At 48.4% G+C, this 21,306-nt stretch overlaps 6 protein-coding genes across 7 annotated transcripts; 3 read left to right on the top strand and 3 right to left on the bottom strand.

Annotated features, from left to right (window-relative positions):
- Nucleotides 1-2,241: 2,241 nt before the first annotated feature.
- Nucleotides 2,242-2,957, bottom strand: LOC134417463 (histone H1.03-like). The gene has a single exon (XM_063154721.1). The coding sequence runs from the start codon at nt 2,955-2,957 to the stop codon at nt 2,277-2,279; it is 681 nt and encodes a 226-aa protein (XP_063010791.1). The 3' UTR covers nt 2,242-2,276.
- Nucleotides 2,958-9,023: 6,066 nt separating this feature from the next.
- LOC134417488 (histone H4) lies at nt 9,024-9,451 on the top strand. Its single transcript, XM_063154749.1, has one exon. The coding sequence runs from the start codon at nt 9,043-9,045 to the stop codon at nt 9,352-9,354; it is 312 nt and encodes a 103-aa protein (XP_063010819.1). The 5' UTR covers nt 9,024-9,042; the 3' UTR covers nt 9,355-9,451.
- Nucleotides 9,452-10,029: 578 nt separating this feature from the next.
- On the bottom strand, nt 10,030-10,577 carry LOC134417473 (histone H2A type 2-C). 2 transcript variants are annotated; one of them, XM_063154732.1, is made up of 2 exons: nt 10,497-10,577; nt 10,030-10,391 (listed from the first exon to the last, which is right to left on the bottom strand). In XM_063154732.1, exons 1-2 carry the CDS (start codon nt 10,575-10,577, stop codon nt 10,188-10,190), a joined length of 285 nt encoding a protein of 94 aa, XP_063010802.1. In that variant the 3' UTR covers nt 10,030-10,187. The 2 variants fall into 2 exon arrangements, with proteins under 2 accessions (XP_063010802.1, XP_063010801.1); XM_063154731.1 differs by having other exon boundaries at nt 10,030-10,577.
- A 1,264-nt stretch (nt 10,578-11,841) lies between these two features.
- Nucleotides 11,842-12,351, top strand: LOC134417471 (histone H3). Its single transcript, XM_063154730.1, has one exon. It carries the CDS (start codon nt 11,842-11,844, stop codon nt 12,250-12,252), a length of 411 nt encoding a protein of 136 aa, XP_063010800.1. The 3' UTR covers nt 12,253-12,351.
- Nucleotides 12,352-13,024: 673 nt separating this feature from the next.
- On the top strand, nt 13,025-14,128 carry LOC134417480 (histone H2A type 2-C). Its single transcript, XM_063154740.1, has one exon. The coding sequence runs from the start codon at nt 13,078-13,080 to the stop codon at nt 13,465-13,467; it is 390 nt and encodes a 129-aa protein (XP_063010810.1). The 5' UTR covers nt 13,025-13,077; the 3' UTR covers nt 13,468-14,128.
- A 54-nt stretch (nt 14,129-14,182) lies between these two features.
- Nucleotides 14,183-14,602, bottom strand: LOC134417490 (histone H4). The gene has a single exon (XM_063154750.1). The coding sequence runs from the start codon at nt 14,600-14,602 to the stop codon at nt 14,291-14,293; it is 312 nt and encodes a 103-aa protein (XP_063010820.1). The 3' UTR covers nt 14,183-14,290.
- Nucleotides 14,603-21,306: the final 6,704 nt, after the last annotated feature.

Raw genomic sequence — 21,306 nt, 5'->3', positions numbered from 1 at the left:
GGATAGTTTAGTCTTAAAAGGCCTTGTAACAAGAGATTGTTAGCCATTTTGTGCCTTCTAAGCTGAACTCAGCTTTTCAGCAAACAGAGGTGAAAAGTGGTGAGCCTGTTTTACTGATAAGAAATAATAAACACTTGAGTCCAAACATGAACTACTGTCTCAAGTGCCTTCAATGCAGACCCAGAGAAACCAACAGCTGGTACTGCCACAAGAAAGAAAATCAAACAAGGTCTTCCTTGTAATAAATTGCAATACTGGACCCTTGGTTATTTGCTTTATATTTTTTTTACCTTTATTCTAATTTTGGGGCAGTTTAATATTTAATCATAAAGTATATCTTTTTGGTTTTTGTTGAAGTTATGTCCAGACACAAGACACCAGCATGTAGCACACCTTAGAAAACACTGAGCAGAGCTCATATATTTTCCCTCTTTTTTCAGTATCACAAAGTAATCTTAACATGTTTAATGAAAAAAATTAATGACCATATGTCAAAAAAAATATGTCAAAAGAGTGAGATGTGTTCCCCCTCTTCACTGCAATCACAAATCACACAACTGAACCTCAGTCCAGTAGGTTAGCAAGAAATTTGATCCATGACAGCAAAAGAGTAAGCCCTGAGTTTTTCTTAGGATATCAGCTTTTCTTATGTCCAGAATAGGAATCTGTTTAGGAATAGGAATCTTGTTCTTATTAGCTAGAGGAACCGGCTGAGGGTGGTGTGGGGTCCCGAGGGAGAGACAGTGATCAGACACCGTGTTAGTGACTTGGTAATTTAACATAAGTTGTTTCTGAGGGAGAATCAGTCTGGAGCAGTGCCCAGCTCTCCCCCAGCCGAGCTGAGATGGCATCTGCAGGGCCTGTAGTGGCCAAGCCGAGGGGAAAGGTGGATGAGAATTTATTGATTTGGGTTACTGACTGATATGCCAATGGTGCAACTGGTATAAACATGACATTGCTCTTATCCCTGCAGGATGAGTTTTCCCAGGCCACTCTTGCTCTTTGCCACTGCATTCCCTTTTCCCAGTAGGTACTTTTGCTGTGCTGTGCTGCCCGACTCAGCTTCACCAGTTTAACAGGAATTTTTGGTTTGATGGTAATTTTGCTCCTGTAATTGACAGTATAACCACTGGAGCTCATATGTACAGTGCACTCAGTGTTCCTGCACACATACACCCCTTCTTGTTGTGTGGAGCAATTTCCCACAATATTTGAGTCATCTCCCAAGTGAAGGATCAGCTTTGCACGATCTTTGTCCTCATTAACAAGGAAAATCCCCACCCGCAGGCTCTGATCACCTCATCCTCCCTGTGAGCCGCTTCCTCACAGAGCAGTCGCAGTGAAAGGAAGCGCGCACTGCATCCTTTAAACCGAGACTGGAGAATCGCCAGTGACCCCAGCTACAGGCTGCTATGTGTGCAGAAAATATCTAGTTTGTATGGTCCGATTTGTGCAAAAATGAACACCCGGGAAAGAAGTGAGCGCGGCAGCTCCAATGAGCGGATTTTGTGCGTCGGAGCGGAGAACTGCACCGAGGCAGCTCGGAACCTCCAAGTCCCCGAGGCCCTACGGCTCCCAAAGCAGGCAGGGAACTGGACGGGAATGAAAAGGCCGAGGGGATGAGGGAGGCGGGAGAGGCGGTACAAACCTAGCAGGGAATTCGGGAGCCTCTCCCGCAGAGTGAGTGTGGGTAGAAAGGTGGAGCGTCTTTTTAACCTGAGAATTGCCGGGCGCTAGAAAGGCCCGAGAGCGAGGGCCAATGCTTGCGGAGCGCGGGCTTTTCGAAAAGTGCCCGGCTCGGGGGCGGTGCGAGCGGCGCTTCCCTGCGCGGCTCTGCCTGATGGGAATGAACTCGGGGAGCCGCAGCATCCCCCTCCTCATCCCGATCCCCATCCCCACTCCCCTTCCCCGGAGCACACCGAGCGGTGCTCTCGCTACCCCGAGGAGCTCCGGTTAGCCCCGATTCCTGCACCGAACGGGGAGGTGTTCGCCCTAGGATAATTTGTTTAAATGAGCTGAGCCGCGGGGAGCTCCGCTGCGGTGCCGCTGCGCACCGGCAAAGAACGAGAGCGCAGGGAAGTTACCGGGTACACCTAAAAGCGACAGCAACGGGGAAAACAACAACAAAAAAGTTTTTAATTACGCACGGATAACACGAAGATAGACTTTAAAAAAACTATTTAAGAGTTCCAGCTCTTTTTGTGAAAACTTGGGTGGCTCTTAAAAGAGCCGTTGGGTTTATCTGCAAGGCAGACAGGGGGTTTTTTCAGCACCATTTATTTTTTCTTATGTGCCGCCTTCTTCGCCTTGGCTGCTTTCGGCTTGGCCGCCTTGGGCTTGGCCGCTTTGGGCTTCACCGCTTTCGCCTTAGCCGGGCTCTTGGCTGCTGCCGCCGCTTTTTTGGGCTTGGCAGCCTTTGTCGCCTTCTTGGGGCTCTTCGCTGCTTTCTTGGCCGCTGCAGCCGCCGGCTTCTTGGCTTTCTTAGGGCTCTTCTTCGCTGTCACCGGCTTCTTGGGCTTCTTGGCGGCGCTGGCGGGCTTCTTCGCCGCCGGCTTCTTGGGCTTGGCTGCGGCAGTTTTTTTCTTCGGGGCTTTCTCCTTGCCTTCTCCGGGTTTCTTGCTGAGGCGGAAGGAGCCGGAGGCGCCGGTGCCCTTGGTCTGCACCAGGACACCCTTGCTGACGAGGCTCTTGATGCCTAGTTTAATGCGGCTGTTACTTTTCTCCACATCGTAGCCGCCGGCGGCCAGCGCCTTCTTGAGCGCGGCGAGCGAGAGCCCCTTGCGCTCCTTGGAGGCGGACACGGCCTTGGTGATCAGCTCGGTGACGCTGGGCCCCGCGGGCTTGCGGGCCTTGGAGCCGCTCGCCGCCTTCTTCGGCTTCTTGGCGGCGGGGGCCTTGGCCGGGGCCGGGGCGGCGGCGGCGACGTCGGGCGCGGCGAGGGGAGCGGTCTCGGCCATGGCGGCTCGGGGCGATCCGGGCGAACAATGGAGGCGCCGCCGCCGCCGCCCCTTTTATAGCGGCGCCGCGCGCGCTGATTGGTGCGCGGGCCCGCGCCCCGCCGCCCGCCGCCGCGCCCGCTGTGTTTCTTCATGGCCCAAAAATGAGTTTTTCTTCGCGAAATCCGCCGCCCGTGCGCCCCGTTTCCTGCCGAGAGGGAAGGGGGGAGTCTGTCCTACAGGCTAGTGAAGTTTCCCCCCAGAAGGAGAAGAAATGAGGGAAACGCGAACGCTGAAACTCGGCGGCGGGCGGCTGCAGAGACCTCGGCAGAGAGAAACCTTCGGTTTATATTTTAAATTAAAAATTTACCGTGAGCTAAATGGGCACAAATGGTACAAAATCCTGTTCTTTAGAATGTTCTCTACAGAGCAGAGGAAAACCAGAGTGGTTTAAGCGGTTGGTGTCAGAGAAAATGGACATTTAATCCGAGGAAGTAACACAGTTTGCCCCACGGTCCCAGGCGCTGATGCAGAGCCGGCTCCGCGGCTGAGCCGCTTCCCTCCGAAATCACCGCGCTCGGCCTCTTCTGAGATCGCGGCCTCTCAGCCGGTGCCTTTTGGGAGATGTTCGTGCTTTAGCAGCGTGTGTGAAAGTCCATGCTCCTTTCCTTGTGCTCGGGCATTTCAGTGGAACAAAGCACCGACTGCGTGCACCCTCTGTACGCTGATGCTCCTGTCGCTGCATTTTCCATAAAACCTTAACGAACCACCTTTCCTTTATTAAATTCAGAAATCGGGATAACTGCAATTACAGTTTATCTGCTTTTAGTGTTAATACAGACAGAGTAATAAGAGTATATTGCAAGAGTAATTATTCTTCTATGCCTCATAATTAATTAAAATTGATTGAGAAACAGAACCTGAAGTGTACTGAATTCTGAATTGTACGGGGAGTTAAACCTGAAAACTCATCTTTTGAGGGTATGTTGAGTAGCGAGGAGACTTAAAGCAAAAGTGGTTTCTCGGTTTTAATGAAAGAATGTTGATTGTGTAAGTTTGTGTCTTTGATAACACCATCTGGTGATTCACCACTTCTTAACTTTCAGAAGAAAGGAACCCACACCTCAGCAAGAGGATTCCTGCCCTGGGAAGTGGCAGCTCCCTATTACAAACAATGGATGGATTCTCTTTTATTTTTTTTCCCTTAGTTTTCAGTGCAATGTCGCTTTCTTTCAAACACCTACCAGTTAACACTCTGCCGGCAGCAGTATTGTCTATAGTACCCTCCATATCCGGGGCTATCAGCAGCTCCTAAAACCCTGCGAGCAGCTAAATTCGGTTCTGAAAGGAGGTGCGAAAGGATGAATGAAATGTCGGCAAAACCTGGAGTCCCCGCTGTTTGAGAGTGTGAAAATAAAGAAACACAGCGACTTCAGTAATTCGAGAAACGTCACGTTCTTTTCTTATTACCCATGTTTAATTGAAAAATCTAAACTGAGACAATCAGAGGAAACACCCGATTTATTCTAGTAATTTGAAATACCCTTTTTTCCCTGCTTGAAGGTAAATGTTGAAAAAATACAGTTTACTGAGGTGTCCCTTAGTAAACCTATAAAACAAAGGTAAATGCACGTGTTGGATGGTAATAACAAGCATAACAAAACCCCGGTGTGACCCTGCAGAATGTTGCATTCTTTCTTGATTAATCACAGAAATGGGAAAATAAATTTAATGCCGACTTAATCTGATACCATTTCCTATAGTGAGGGAGGATTAAGGCCTTCTGTGACACTACTGAAGGCTACCAGAATGCTGAAAATATTTTTTTATAAACTAGTAATAGTAACCCCATAGCCAGGAATGGTTCAAAACCTTCCAGAGGCACTAGTGCTAAGATCTGGAGTTCTTTAGTCCCTTGATATTTGTGTAAAGATAGTCACATTTATTGGCAGTTTCTGTCCACTTTCTGGGCTTGTACAGGAACTGTTGTAATCTTGATCAACCCCTGAAAGACTCGGTAATCTTTTTATTTCTTCCTACTTCATTGTGGCAGAAAGGAATTCTGAAATTCCTGGAAATATAAACAGAACAATTAGTATTTTTCTTTATTTTCATTGTCATGATTGTGTATTGATTTACTTAGAAACTGGAAAGTGTTTCAAGCTGTGATTCTACTCTCTCAAGCTCATCTTTCCTTCATGTGAGATATCACCGAGCCTTGGAGATAACCCCTATCCACCATGAGAGACCAAGAAATGACAGAGTGGATGCTCGTGGGAAATGAACCATTGCAGACTCCTACTCAGTGCAGACCAAAACAAAGGTGAGCATGAGGCAGGAAGGGCAGACCTGAGTGTTAGTGCAAGCCAGAGATCACTTGCCTGCCTTTATTTCTTCAGCTATGTTATCCAGTAAGTGGGTTTTAATTTCTCAGCCACTGTAGACTAAAATTTATTTTTTCAGCCCCCATAGAAAAACCCAAAAAAGGGAACATGTGCTCAACACAGCAAGTTGGTGCATTTGCATGTGTAAATTCATGTGTAAACCAGGGAGGCTTCCCAAGGCTTTGATGCTCCATCATTTCCTCACATTGGAGTTGTGTTTTCATCACTCCATTCACCATCCCCATATTTTTAAAATCTGCAAATATCAATAGAAACATCAAGATATTTTAGTAAAATATTGTTGCTTTCTTTCCAGGGAATAAACATGTTTATAAATTACCACAGGTCTGTACAGAGATTCTGCTCAGAATTTTTTTAGAAGGTTAATAGGGGGGAAAAGGAAAAAATAAAGAACCATTGCCAAGTGAATTCATGTTCTGCATCAAAATCCTACATATGCTGTAAATTAATTACTCTTTATGCATATTGCTAACAAAAATTGGACATCTACCCCTGCCCCTGTTCCAAAGACAAATAGGGTAAGTAGTAAGAAATTATTGTTTTTCTGTGCTTTAATGCTAAATTTAAAGCTGATGCCTAGCATGGGTGTTCTAATGTAAAATAAACAATGAATCCTTGCTACTCCTGCTTAAATAAGTGAAAGGCTACCATTATTTTCCTCTGTGCCCACTGACATTTATTTTTCTGAATGACTAGTAAAGTGAAAATGTCCTATAACAAAAGTAGATTTAGTATTTTCATGACTCCTTTCCTCAATGAACAGCACCCAAATTTCTCACCAAGTGTTGTGGCTTCCACAATGGTGAGATTCCTGGCTTGGTTGTACAGTAATCCTATTTTATATATCTAATAATTTCTAGGTATAGGCCAAGGCCTGAGGTGAGATATGCACTTCAGAATGTTAACAAAGTCTGTATTCCACATTTAAAAGACATATAAACTTTATTTCTTTTTTTTTCCCTTATGCAATTGAACATGCCTCGTTTGCAGGAAATGAAACAATTCTTAAATCACAGAAATGAAACTTTACACTATTCAAACACAGATGGAAACTGTATCGCTGTCTTTCAATCTTTATCCACTAATACCATTGAGAGGACAGAAATCCTCTTGCTCAGCATGCACAAACACAAATGGACTGTATTTTTTTTTCCTTCTTACGTGGAACACAAGGAGTTTCTTACACAGCATAAGACCTAAATCTGCTGCTGGAGCTGGCAAAAAAAGTGGATTGTGAGAAGGGATATTTTATGTTTAGCCAACAGTACAGATCTGGTAATAAGCATGGAATACAAAGAGCCACTTTCAGGTCAGATTCCCAAAGCTGAGTGAGGAATGCTGTGACCTACAGTGGTTTTCTGGGAAGGATGTTGGAGTTTTCCAGAATTGTAGTGGCAGGAGGCGAGTGAGGCCTTCTTGTCTACAACCAGTGAACAGGAATTGCCCTTTGGAAACTCCAGGTACGGCACAAGCAGATAAAGGTTTTATACAGTGTAGTGAGTGAAGTCAAGGATGATTGCAAAATTTCTAAACTGTGTGTATTTTTTTTCTTTTCCCCCATAGGGCAAAATCAGTTCATGGAGTTCCCCATCTCCATTGATAGCAGGTAACTGAATTCCTGTTACTGTGTAGCAGACCAGACTCTGGGCGTTACTTTAGACCGCTCCAGGTCTTTCTGCATTGAATGGAATGTCTGCCTGCCTTCTTAAAAACTTATTAAATCAATGTTGTAGTTTTAACAAAGTACATCTTTTATTGTAACATTTAAACATATTTTCCCCTTTGTTTCCATTAAACTTACTTATAGTATAAATTGTTTCTTCTAAAAAAAAAGATACTTAATTCCTCCTTCTTTATTGATGTTTCTTTTATCTTGATACTGCTGCATTAAAATCTCTTTACTGAGTATTTACAAAAGAGGGATATTTATTCTTAACCTAATGGTGCAAATTGGAGATGAATGGAGCAAGGCTTCCAAGAGAACTTCAGTCTAGTCTTTGGCCCTTGGAATTTCGAGTAAACAACCAAAATTCAAGGAGAAGTGTGTCCCTGCTGTTTGCAGTTTTGTGAAGGTTTTGACTCCTGCATATAAAAGGAGATTATCAAGTTGATCCTTCAGCATGCATTGTAGTAGATAAAAGAAGGGAGTATAACCAGATGGCTCATAAGTGCGTATAAATATTATTCAAAAAAGTGCGAAATAAAAATACAGTGATTGAGAAACCTTGGTTTCCAAGGCTCTGCATATCTGTAAACATCTGGAGGCATCTAAGGCTCAGGGCAGCCATTTCACAGCGATTTCGGCTGCTTCCTGTGGCTGGAAGTCATTTTGAGATTCAGTTCACAGCTGACATGCTCACATTCAGTGCTGGTCCTCACTGGTGAAATATAAAGAAGTCAACAACATGTGTTTGTAACATACAAATCAAAATATCTTCCACATAAAATAATAGTTCTCTGTTGATTTTGTGAAAGAAAAAAACAAACGAAGCAAAAAAGAAATCAAGCAGAAAACCAAATACCACCACATCCCTCAAAAAACATAACAATTCCCACCAAAAAATCCATATAGGAAAACTTAAATGGGAGAAATAAATTAAGAAAAACTGTTGGAAATGCTTTCAGAATTTTTATGATTAATTAACACAATACTTGCCATGGTTAGCCAGTGCTTTTATACATTATTAAGCTATTCATTATTTTCTAGTATTTATATATATATATTTTCACATGAAGCGGTGCTTAAAAGGGTTCCATAGTACATGTAGGCCCAAAACGCATCTCTAAAAGAGGAGAAAGACTAATGAAGTGGACATACACTTTTCTGGATATTATTTTCACTGTAAGCTGCACTTGGTTAAGTTGCTTTATAAAGTACTGTCACATAAGTTCCTAGTATACAATACACAGCATAAGAACAACAAGAGAATAAGAGGATTTAGTGCTACTCACTAAAGGAAATAAAACAAAATTAAATTATAAGTTCTGAACACATGCTTGGAAAAAATTAGTAGGCCAAAAAGGTAGGTTATTTATACTCAAATTTGACAGGTAAAAAATAAAATATGTTGGCTGTAGGTAAAACAACACAATAAGGTAGAAAATATGTGTTGTAAATCTGAAAGAGCAACAACAATAGGAAGAAAATATATGTTTCTGTTATGTCATCGGGTAGAAAAAGTGATGCGGCAAAGTTAGAAAGATATTACATGCTGTGAAGCAGGAGAGAAGAGAGCCAAGTTCGGGAAAAAGGCTACCAACGCTTTTCGTTTTTCGGGAGCCCGGCACCGGGAGAGCGCAGTGCTCGCAGACGCTGAGGGATCGCGGAGGCGGCCGGGCCGGCGGAGCCCCGGAGCCGGAGCGCAGGGACTGCAGCCATCCCGGGAACCTGACCCGGGACAGGGCGAGCCCGGAGCGACAGCACCGCGGAGACCTGCGGCAAATGCAGAGACAGCTCCGGGACCGCCACTGCTCGGGGGAACCGAGGGGCTGCGGGGCTGCCAGCGAGACCGGGCGAGAGGGGCGGAGCGGGAGGCGGGGAAAGCAGCCGGGCCCGGGGCGGAGCCGAAGGGACGGAGCCTCAGCCTGGACCCGCCCGCCGGGCCCGCCCCTGCTCCCAACCAGGTCGGACCGAACCCCATAAAGGCGCGGCGCGGGCGGCGCTGCCTCACACCGGGATCGGCAGCAGCGAGCGTGTGAGCATGTCTGGCCGGGGCAAGGGCGGCAAGGGGCTCGGCAAGGGCGGCGCCAAGCGCCACCGCAAGGTGCTGCGCGACAACATCCAGGGCATCACCAAGCCGGCCATCCGCCGCCTGGCTCGGCGCGGCGGCGTCAAGCGCATCTCGGGGCTCATCTACGAGGAGACGCGCGGCGTGCTCAAGGTCTTCCTGGAGAACGTCATCCGCGACGCCGTCACCTACACGGAGCACGCCAAGAGGAAGACGGTCACGGCCATGGACGTGGTCTACGCCCTCAAGCGCCAGGGTCGCACTCTCTACGGCTTCGGCGGCTAAAGCCTCACCGTCCTGCCGGACCACCGTCACAAAAACCACAAAGGCTCTTTTAAGAGCCACCCACCTAATCCTTAAAAAGAGCCATATCGCTATATTTTATATTTAGTATATTTGTCTCTGCGTTATTGACGTTAACAAAGCATCTGCTTTTCCTCCCATTTCTCTTCCGCTTCGAATAAGTCGGGCGGGCTGCTGCTTCTCAGCGGCCCTTTGAGGAGGAAAAAAACCATAAAACCGCAAGAGGACAAAAGAATTTATTATCCTTCCCTAGACCAATTTGAGCAAACCGCTTTAAGCCGAAGTTCTGCACAAGAAGGCGCCGCAGCATTCTTTTCTTTATTCCCCCTGGCCCGTTACCCAAAGGCAGCAGGAGAACCAGCTACAGCGCCCACGGTAGGGAGCCTCTGGAGGAGCCTCTTCCCGCTGCCGCCCGCGGGAGTCCCGGGCCGTGGCCAGGGCGGCTTTGGCGCCCGCGCCCTTTCCAAAAGCGCGCGCGGGACGCGATTGGCTCCGGCACATCCCGAGCTCCCTCCTCCCCCATCGGCCCGGGACAGCGGCTCCCTGCGCGCCGAAAACTGAGCCATCCCACCCATCCCGTACCAGCAATGAACACGCAGCCCGACACAACCGGCCCGAGCCAAATACAGGGAACACACAACATACACACACACACACACACACACACACACACACAGAGACAAACAGCCGCCCTTCCCTTCCCTTTGCCGAGCCACCGAGGCCGCAGCATTTCAAGCTCTTTCTCGAGACTGTGGGTGGCTCTGAAAAGAGCCTTTGGGTTCGCTTCTGGGCTCCGCACGCTTCCGCCGACCGCTTTACTTGCTCTTGGCTTTGTGACTCTCCGTCTTCTTGGGCAGCAGCACGGCCTGGATGTTGGGCAGCACGCCGCCCTGCGCGATCGTCACCTTGCCCAGCAGCTTGTTGAGCTCCTCGTCGTTGCGGATGGCGAGCTGCAGGTGGCGGGGGATGATGCGCGTCTTCTTGTTGTCGCGGGCCGCGTTGCCCGCCAGCTCCAGGATCTCGGCCGTCAGGTACTCCAGCACGGCCGCCAGGTACACCGGCGCGCCCGCGCCCACGCGCTCCGCATAGTTGCCCTTGCGCAGCAGCCGGTGCACGCGGCCCACGGGGAACTGCAGCCCGGCCCGCGACGAGCGCGACTTGGCCTTAGCCCGCGCCTTGCCGCCCTGCTTCCCGCGACCCGACATCTTGCCACGCTCCTCGCTCGCTCCGCACACAAAGTACAGCCGACACCGACACGCAGCGACACCGACACCGCCGCCCTCCGACCTCCGCCTTTATATCCCCTCCCTGCGCGCCACCGCCGCCTCCTGATAGGCCGAGCCCTCCTCTCGGGCCACGCGCTGCCCAATGGCGCAGCGAATCTCACGCTGACCAATCGCGACGGCCGCAGCGCCCAGAGGCTCCGCCCGCTCCCTCCGTCCGGCCAATGACGAGCTGCCCAGGGCGGGCCTCGGCTCGCGGCCGCTCCCGCCCGGACCGGCGGGGCCGCGCTGGCTGCCCCGTCCCGCTCCGGGATCGCTCTCTGCCCTGCCCTGCTCCATTCCCCTGGACTGCGCTGTGCCGAATGGGGGTGCCGGGGCGAGGACTGAAAGAGTAAAAGAGAGACAGTGGGGTGCTGGCCATGACGGGGAAAAGAGGGACGCAGGCGACTTGCACGCACCGAGAAGGGAGCAATGCCCTCCTACATATTTAGCGAGATCTCATTTAGGCAGGGGATCTAAACTTAAAACGAATGTAAAGTTTCGTTTTCAAGCCCTGATTCCTAGCCATGCCTTCTTGTTTCATAAGTGCTTATTAGAGTTTACATATCAGTGTATTACCAGTCAGAACTGAAAGCTCTGACTGTTTTTCATTTTTGGGCTGAAAGACTTGCTTTAATATCGTTTTAAATTTTGATTTTCAAGTAGAAATTTTCACCTACTAATTTCACCCACTTTTTTTTGCATAATCCTGTGACAGTTTAAGGTGTGTAAATAAAACTACAAATAATTTCAAGGGAATTTTTGTCCTTATCAACTCTGCAAAAATATATCCACGAAAATAAAAGGGAAACTTTCACACTTAAAGGATGATAAATGAAGTAGTAAGCAAGATGCAATTATAAAATCGTGTAATGTAAAAAGAAAAAAGCTTTAGGCTTGCGTGGTTTAATATTCAAGTTAAATTTTGTCAGTTAATAACAACACCAAATCTTAAAAATTTCGCAAATGGAAATAGTACACATTATAGCAATTTACATGAACACTGAGTATTCAGTAGGAATAGAGCCTGTAAAGAGTAGGCGGTATCGGTTAAGGGCGGGAATTTTAAAATTTGAATTAACCAATCAAATGCAGCGTTCACTGGTCTGCCAATCAGGGAAGGCGCCAGGGCTATAAATACTCCCCGGACAGAGGCAGTTGATCATTGCTGCTGTAGGTCGGCGCTTGATTGCTTGCAAGGGCGGCGATGGCGCGCACGAAGCAGACGGCGCGGAAGTCGACGGGCGGCAAGGCGCCCCGCAAGCAGCTGGCCACCAAGGCTGCCCGCAAGAGCGCGCCGGCCACGGGCGGCGTCAAGAAGCCGCACCGCTACCGGCCCGGCACGGTGGCGCTGCGCGAGATCCGGCGCTACCAGAAGTCCACGGAGCTGCTGATCCGCAAGCTGCCCTTCCAGCGCCTGGTGCGCGAGATCGCGCAGGACTTCAAGACCGACCTGCGCTTCCAGAGCTCGGCCGTCATGGCGCTGCAGGAGGCCAGCGAGGCCTACCTGGTGGGGCTCTTCGAGGACACCAACCTGTGCGCCATCCACGCCAAGCGCGTCACCATCATGCCCAAGGACATCCAGCTGGCCCGCCGCATCCGCGGGGAGCGCGCGTAAGCCTTGTGAGATGTTTGCTACCTGCTTTTAAAATACCTAAACACAAAGGCTCTTTTAAGAGCCACCACAAAACCAATAAAAGGAGCTGTTACACCAAGATTTGCTTTACGCTCATGTGGACACAACTATAACCACTTAATACAATGATGTATACAAATTATGGAGTGAGCAGAGATAGTGTTACGTTGCACTTTGTATCCCAAAATTTAAATATATAGAGGAAAGGGTTATCAGCTGCGGGAAGTGTATGAGGTTTTATAAGCTCGAAAGAGGGATCGAAACGGTAATTAAATCGTCTGAAACCGCGGGTAAAAAACCCATCGTGGAACAAAGGGAAATTCACTGCCTTCAGAGCGTACGTGGCCCCTGCGTCCCCCTTTTCCCCGTCATGGCCAGCACCCCACTGTCTCTTTTACTCTTTCAGTCCTCGCCCCGGCACCTCCATTCGGCACAGCGCAGTCCAGGGGAATGGAGCAGGGCAGGGCAGAGAGCGATCCCGGAGCGGGACGGGGCAGCCAGCGCGGCCCCGCCGGTCCGGGCGGGAGCGGCCGCGAGCCGAGGCCCGCCCTGGGCAGCTCGTCATTGGCCGGACGGAGGGAGCGGGCGGAGCCTCTGGGCGCTGCGGCCGTCGCGATTGGTCAGCGTGAGATTCGCTGCGCCATTGGGCAGCGCGTGGCCCGAGAGGAGGGCTCGGCCTATCAGGAGGCGGCGGTGGCGCGCAGGGAGGGGATATAAAGGCGGAGGTCGGAGGGCGGCGGTGTCGGTGTCGCTGCGTGTCGGTGTCGGCGGTACTTTGTGTGCGGAGCGAGCGAGGAGCGCGGCAAGATGTCGGGTCGCGGGAAGCAGGGCGGCAAGGCGCGGGCTAAGGCCAAGTCGCGCTCGTCGCGGGCCGGGCTGCAGTTCCCCGTGGGCCGCGTGCACCGGCTGCTGCGCAAGGGCAACTACGCGGAGCGCGTGGGCGCGGGCGCGCCGGTGTACCTGGCGGCCGTGCTGGAGTACCTGACGGCCGAGATCCTGGAGCTGGCGGGCAACGCGGCCCGCGACAACAAGAAGACGCGCATCATCCCCCGCCACCTGCAGCTCGCCATCCGCAACGACGAGGAGCTCAACAAGCTGCTGGGCAAGGTGACGATCGCGCAGGGCGGCGTGCTGCCCAACATCCAGGCCGTGCTGCTGCCCAAGAAGACGGAGAGTCACAAAGCCAAGAGCAAGTAAAGCGGTCGGCAGAAGCGTGCGGAGCCCAGAAGCGAACCCAAAGGCTCTTTTCAGAGCCACCCACAGTCTCGAGAAAGAGCTTGAAATGCTGCGGCCTCGGTGGCTCGGCAAAGGGAAGGGAAGGGCGGCTGTTTGTCTCTGTTTGTGTGTGTGCGTGCGGTATGTTGTGTGTTCCCTGTATTTGGCTCGGGCCGGTTCTGTCGGGCTGCGTGTTCATTGCTGGTACGGGATGGGTGGGATGGCTCAGTTTTCGGCGCGCAGGGAGCCGCTGTCCCGGGCCGATGGGGGAGGAGGGAGCTCGGGATGTGCCGGAGCCAATCGCGTCCCGCGCGCGCTTTTGGAAAGGGCGCGGGCGCCAAAGCCGCCCTGGCCACGGCCCGGGGCTCCCGCGGGCGGCAGCGGGAAGAGGCTCCTCCAGAGGCTCCCTACCGTGGGCGCTGTAGCTGGTTCTCCTGCTGCCTTTGGGTTACGGGCCAGGGGGAATAAAGAAATGAATGCTGCGGCGCCTTCCTGTGCAGAACTTCGGCTTAGAGCGGTTTGCTCAAATTGGTCTAGGGAAGGATAATAAATTCTTTTGTCCTCTTGCGGTTTTATGGTTTTTTTCCTCCTCAAAGGGCCGCTGAGAAGCAGCAGCCCGCCCGACTTATTCGAAGCGGAAGAGAAATGGGAGGAAAAGCAGATGCTTTGTCAAGGGCAATAACGCAGAGAACAAATATACTAAATATAAAATATAGCGATATAGCTCTTTTTAAGGAATAGGTGGGTGGCTCTTAAAAGAGCCTTTGGGGTTTTTGTGGCGGTAGTCCGGCAGGACGTTCACGTTTTAGCCGCCGAAGCCGTAGAGAGTGCGACCCTGGCGCTTGAGGGCGTAGACCACGTCCATGGCCGTGACCGTCTTCCTCTTGGCGTGCTCCGTGTAGGTGACGGCGTCGCGGATGACGTTCTCCAGGAAGACCTTGAGCACGCCGCGCGTCTCCTCGTAGATGAGCCCCGAGATGCGCTTGACGCCGCCGCGCCGAGCCAGGCGGCGGATGGCCGGCTTGGTGATGCCCTGGATGTTGTCGCGCAGCACCTTGCGGTGGCGCTTGGCACCGCCCTTGCCGAGCCCCTTGCCGCCCTTGCCCCGGCCAGACATAGTCACACGCTCGCTGCTGCCGATACCGGTGTGAGGCAGCGCCGCCCGCGCCGCGGCTTTATGGGGTTCCGTCCGACCTGGTTGGGAGCAGGGGCGGGTCCAGGCTGAGGCCCCGCCCCGGGCCCGGCTGCTTTCCCCGCCTCCCGCTCCGCCCCTCTCGCCCGGTCTCGCTGGCAGCCCCGCAGCCCCTCGGTTCCCCCCGGCCGCTTTTCCCGGCTCTCCCTCCTGCAGGCGTGGCGGCAACGCAGAACCCCGGCTTTTTCCCCGGCGCAGGGACGTGGCGGTCTTTCGGCCGCCGCACACGGTTCTTATGGCCCTGCTGTAACCTAATCTTCTGACTGCTGAGGTTCCATTCAGGCATTCGATATAGTGACAAACGTAAGGACTCTTCGGTCAGTTTCAGGAGCTTAGTTTATTTGTCCTCTAATCCATGAAGAATGAGGGGAATCATGCCTAAGTTTTCACGTTAGACCGAAGTAAACGTTTGTTTTTCTCAAAGCTGCCTATGTCTGACTCTCACAGTATTGTATCATTGGCGAATCTGCACAGGACTTTTCAGCAATGAAGTGAACATCCTTTATTTTCTATCCTCGTGTCTCCAGTGTTTCCTTGCCATTCACCCTTTATTTTCTCTCTTTATTGTTACATTCCAATCATACTGGTGATATACAAAATGTAATATATGTCCATTAGGTAATTAACTGGATTCAAATTATTAACATATGTCAGATGCACAACAAAAATGGGTATGCCAGCCGTGTTCCAGTGTATCCCCATGTTTTCAAAGGCCTGGCACAATTCTGAATGGATGCCCATTCCTTCATGTAATATGTTTTCCTTTCAGAAGGGAATGTTTGAAATTATGACATTTCTCTTTGTTTTTTTGGTATAACTGCATGACTCTGAATATCTGTCATTATGAGTTTTCAATCCATGCCTCATTTCTGTTGGCTATGCCTGCAGTCCTCCATTTGCAGTTCAGGACTCACTGGCTCTATGCAATTAACATAATTCCAATATGGAGAATTTGCCTGAGCTCATCATGGCCAAATACACACATTATTACTCACACAGAGACAGAGGAAAGTCCTTGAAAATGAAGGGTTTGGAAAGATCTCTGAACTCTGGCAACCATTTTTCTCATTGATTCTGGCTTTTTTTTCTGCCTTAATCACAGTGAATCCAGCAGGGTAAAAAATTATGGGGCCTTAAAATATAATGCAGAAGTAATTCTTTCACAGCATCTTTCAGCTGAGTTATTTTATATAGGAATGTCTCAGCCTGGCCCTGAAGACCTGTGATTCCTTTTAATCTCTTCTTTTATATGACTTGCCATTCTCTCGGTTTCACATGTGTTATCTTCATATTTGGAGCTACAGGGAAGGATATTCAGTTCACTCTCTTTGCTGGTGGGCATTTTGTTCATTTCATGCATGTTTTCCAGCAGCCTTTGATAACACAGGCAGACACTGAGGACAGCTAACCACGTGTTAATGGAATTCTCCACAATGACAGGGATGCAGTCTATGTAATATACATGCCCATCACTCATCTGTCCATCAACCACTCCCACTCACCTCTTCCTCAACCTTTTGATTTGCAATGCTAAAGCAAATCCCAAAACATGAAAAATGCTTTGTCTAGAGAAAGCAAGTGCTATACACAAAGAAGAAAACTCCAATTGCTCCCTAATTCACCTCTGTCCTAAGACATCCCCTCTGACTCAATGAGTCTCCAGCCTATAAAGCACTAAAATCTAAAGGACCACTTTGATGAGATTATCAGCTATTGCTCCTAGCCTCTTTATTTACTAGCCTCTGTCACAGTTGGGATATTGGTCCAGAAAGAAGTTTCCTGTTAATTACTCATTTCTTCAAGCATTATAATTATGTCTCCAGCATGCAATTCAAAGAGAGCAGAATCTCAAGGCTGTCCTGCTCAGAGCACCCATTAATTTCTCCCCACTCTTGGATCCCTGCTGATATTACTAACTTAAGAAACAAGTTCTACTACTGCACTGTGTATTCTTCTGACCTCTCCCAGACTTACAGCTTTTTTAATACTATCCTAACAGAACTTGTGTGTCCCTCAAGTTTGAAGGGACCATAACCAGATCCTGCTACCCAAGGGGGAAAAGAAACCAAACCCAAAAGACCCAAACAAAACCACAAACTAAAGCTAAGACCATTCACCATGTAGGGACAATAAGCACACGTGGTAAAATGAAAATAATAAAAATCTAAACACAAACGGACTTGAAGATTAAGAACCCACCTTTACTTTCATTAGTTTCAAATGCAAACAAAATTCCTGTCTTCATCCCTTGGTGTGGCTGACAGTGATAACCATTGAAAACCCTTCTATGCACTCAAGCACATCAAGGCCTAAAGAAGTGATAAAACCAGAACAGATTGCAATTTTTCCTCCATTTTGGTTTTGGTTCTATTTATTTTCTTTCTTTTTTTTTTTTTTTTTCCTAGCGAATTTTTTAATAAAAAGACCATGCCTTAGATTTGGCGATTAACATTGGAATTACTCAGAAGTTCACCTTACTGATACCAGGCCCCTTCCTCAACAGCTTTGAGTAATTTCAGCTGTTAAGTTTCCTTGTACATGTCTCCTTGCAGTCTGAGCAAACCCAAGCCCCAGCAGGTTTCTCTTCACTCACCACCTCCGCAGAGCTGCATGGCTGCTGCTCCCTGCTCCTGGCTGCTCCGTGCTGCCCTTCTGTGCAAGCCTTGCTAACCACACAATTCAATGTCAGATGTCACAAACTAGTAACCTCAAACAGAACACAAAAGTTAAAGTTGTTACTCTATTCCCTGTTTCAAAACCAAGTCAACAAAATCTTGATGGCATTTTCAGTTCCCAATAAAAAAAAAAAAAACCAAAAGAAAAAAAAAAACAACAAAAAAAAACCCTAACTGCCAGAAAGAACAAGAATTAGTTTTAATACAGTCATTATGGAAGCCAGTCTTTTCTGGGACTAAGGCAATTTGCAGGCAAAACAGATGAAATATATTCATCCTGAATGTTCCCAACCCATGCATACATAGTCTCATGAGCCTCTGAAGCCAGATTCCTGACTTCCTACCTGTATGACAGCAGAGGTGACAATTGCTGACCTCACTGATATATCAGGGGGAAATTCAGGCCCCAGCCAGCCCTTCCAGTGCCCCTGGCAATCTGCACAGCGTACTGACCTGAGATAGCGCTGCTCTGGCACCAGACCACGGGCTGCAAAAACCTGAACCACAGCTCAACACTCACACAGTGAACAGCCCTGCAAAACCTTTTTGTTCCCTTCTGTGGGAAAACAGCCTAAACAGTGAGCTCCCAAATGCTAACTTGCAATACTCCTGCTGCAGAGAGATGGCACAAACAGCCTTGTCTAGAGCCAGAACCTGCTTCACCTTCACACCTCTGGAGAGCAACAGGAAGGCAGCACCACTTAAGGAGAGCACCTTTGCATGGTGAGTGACACAGGGCTCTGGCTCTTAGCCTGCACTGTGCCTGGGTGCCACTCTCGGTGCCTGTGAAGCAAAAATGAGCTGCCTGCAATCCAAATTTACCTGGAAGCGTGTCACATCAGTGTCTGGGGTGTCAGCAGCCACGAAGGTGGCAGATTGCAGGCCAGCTGTGCATGCATGATGTGTCCAAGGACACTTTGTCCCTCCATAGGTTCCAAACACATTTCTGGCTGGAGTGGGAAGTGACATTTAGATTCACCACATTGCTCCCTCCCGTGTACCAGAAGTCACAGACAGCATCGTCACACAAGCAGGAAAGTGTGGAGGGCAGAAAATCCACAGAGGTGCTGCAGGGAGGAAGAGTGTGCAGCCCAGCATCCCTGTGTGTGAGCTGCTGACCAGTGTGAGCAGCCAGGATTCCGTGCTGCGGAGAGGCAGCTGTGGAAGGACAGCATGATGACACCCTTCCTTGGGGGACTTCACCAGTACATGCAGTCAGAGTGAGGCACTCTCCATGCCGGAGGAGACAATTTCCTTGGGGAGCCATTGCTGATGCAGCTGCTGACAATGTTGTTCACCTCTCAGGAACAGCTTGTCTAAGGGCCTGAGGTGTCCTCAATCTCCCATTGATGATGATATTCAAACCATGCCAGGGTGGTCCAAAACACAATTTTTCAAGTGGCTTGCATTAGTTTTAGAAGACCAAATTACTCAGAGATAGAAATAATTCTATTATTTAATATGTGACTGTGGACCTCTTCATTGTGTGTGGAAAAAAAGTAAATATGCCTTAAACTAATAAACAGAGAGTAAAGAACAAAGTCCATTTTCTTCATCATTATCTGTTCTCAGAAAGGTTTTGGCCCCCTGTACTTTTTTTGCTGACTTTTTTTTTTTTTTTTTTTTTATTATTTTGCTTTCCCAGAAAGGATTTCCTTTCCAGTGCCTCCTAACTATGGACAAATCCAGGTTTCAGACTATAGATTTTAACTTGCCAAATTACATGTCATGCAATGAAGAAGGGAGGACACCACAGGTGCCCCAATCCTTAACCAAGGGTACAGGGAGGAGTGTACAGCATTCCAGGAAGATGAGTCTGTGGGGACAGTCATCCCCTGCCCTACCCTATTTGCTCTGCTCCCCACAGGTGCTCACTATACCCTGAGTTTAAAAGGCCTTATGTGACCTCAGTGCACTTTAGGAGCCTTAACAGCAGCAGCAGCAGACACATTAGTGTTATGTAGGCAGAGACTTGTTCTGCCGAGCTGCAACAAGTTTGTAGTTTGGTAGGTCTTGCTTTAAAATTCCTTAGCTAAGTGTTAAAAGTTGCTAAACTGTGCTGGCTGGTTGGATCACACAAGTGTTATTACATGTGAAACTCAGATGAAAGATGATGTCACTGAGGGCAAGTAAGGCATGGGTGTAACTCTGTAATGGGAGTGTAATCACGGTTGCAGGCAGCATTTACAGCTCTTTCCTGCGGAACATGTGTGTGGGAATACAACGCATCATGTAAAGGCCCTCACCCAAATCTCTGGAAATTGCCATCTGGAGTGAGGAGAGGGGCTCAGAGCGCCAGAGCAGCTTTGCTTCCCTTCCTTCAGCTGCTGGGAATGCTGAGCAGAGCCCCCAGCTGCAGCAGCCACCTTTGTGTGCCTGGCTCTCATGCTAATGCCTCCCAACAAAACTGCTTGGGAACAACTCCTGCGCTACCTCTCCTTAATGCAGGCATGCCTAAATATAACCCACAGCTTATTTTCGTAGGAACAAGTACTGGCAGGTCCTTAACTGCAGATGGGAACGTTTGATAGCTCTCAGGTGTGCTGCCAGCCCTTGGCTCTGCTTCCTGTGTCTCCTGGCTCATGCCAAGGGGTCCTAATGATAACTGCAAAAGCTGGAACAGATTTGGGTGTCTGAAGGGAAACAATTTGCAGGGAGGGCTCAGGCTGCAGGTTTGTGATGCAGTGTGGCCTGCTGGGGTGCCCATAAGGTGAGAAGGATTGAAATAATTCATATGAAATAGACCTTACAGTGGTGTCTTCTCCAGAAGTATCTCTGGAGATCCTGAAATTACTTTCCTTCTCTTATTGAATGATGAATTCTACCTCGCTCCAGTCTCACTGGGAAAACCAAACTGCATGTAACAATCTATGTAATGTCTTCTTAATTATATTTTCCCACAACATCCTATATCTAAAACAGGATTATTTCCCTCCTTCATTTGCTCAGCATGAGATAAAACTGCCATTACTGCCTTTAAGGTTATTTTTCACCACATTTTTTCTTTTCCTGAATACATCTGTGTATTCTTTTTTAACTATCTGTTCTGACTGCAGAGCAGCTCTTTCTAAAATTGCCAAATACACCTTAACTTTCCAAAATATTGTTCCTGTATGTATTTCTTTCACATAAAGAAGAATATAAGCTCCAAGCAGCATTTCTGCATCAGTAAAGTAGGTTTATCTATTTGCTTCAAAACCATTAAAAAAATAGCTTCTCTTTTTTTTTTTTTTTTTTTTTTTTTTTTTTTTAATTTATGAAATTTCTGAAGTTACTTCAGTTTAAATTACTAAAAAGTAGCTGAAGGCCAGAAGCTGACATGTATATACTTAGCAGACTTCTTTGGAAATGAGGAAAGGGTAGCAACTCCTGGGAGAAAAGCCAGGCAGAAAACTGGGATAGTGACCATTTTCAGCACCTCAATTTTGCCACCAACAAATGTGAATGAAGACTCTGTCAAGACACAAACGAGAGCTGGAATATTTACATTTCCTTCAGTGAAGATTACTGAAACAAATGCGTTCAAAGCACCAAGAATAGGCAAAAAGGAATTTTTCATTTTGCTGACATGTCACTCATGGCCTATGCTGTTCCTCTGCCTATATGCAATGAAGTCTCTGGGCAACTGCTAAATTTCAGATCTTCCCAGCAATTGCTACCTTATTACATTATGCAGCCAAATCAATGGAAAGGTTAATTCATAGCTTTACATATACAGGATAAAGGCTTCAAAACATTTTCCCTTCATTTGCAATTTCTGAAGGTAACTCTGCAATACTCACATCCACTCCATTTAATCTCTGTAGCCTTACTTCGTGTTACATAGTATTGCCAAACAAGACCTTGAAAATCACACTTTTATTAGGTCTCCTCTCAGTTAATTTCCCCTTAAAGCATTACAGAGCTCAGGTGCATTTTTACTGCAACCTTTTTTATGGTATTTTATCATTATGG

Source organism: Melospiza melodia, chromosome 4 (assembly GCF_035770615.1).
Source record: "Melospiza melodia melodia isolate bMelMel2 chromosome 4, bMelMel2.pri, whole genome shotgun sequence".
Classification (NCBI taxonomy): domain Eukaryota; kingdom Metazoa; phylum Chordata; class Aves; order Passeriformes; family Passerellidae; genus Melospiza; species Melospiza melodia.
This window is presented reverse-complemented; position numbering and strand designations above follow the sequence as displayed.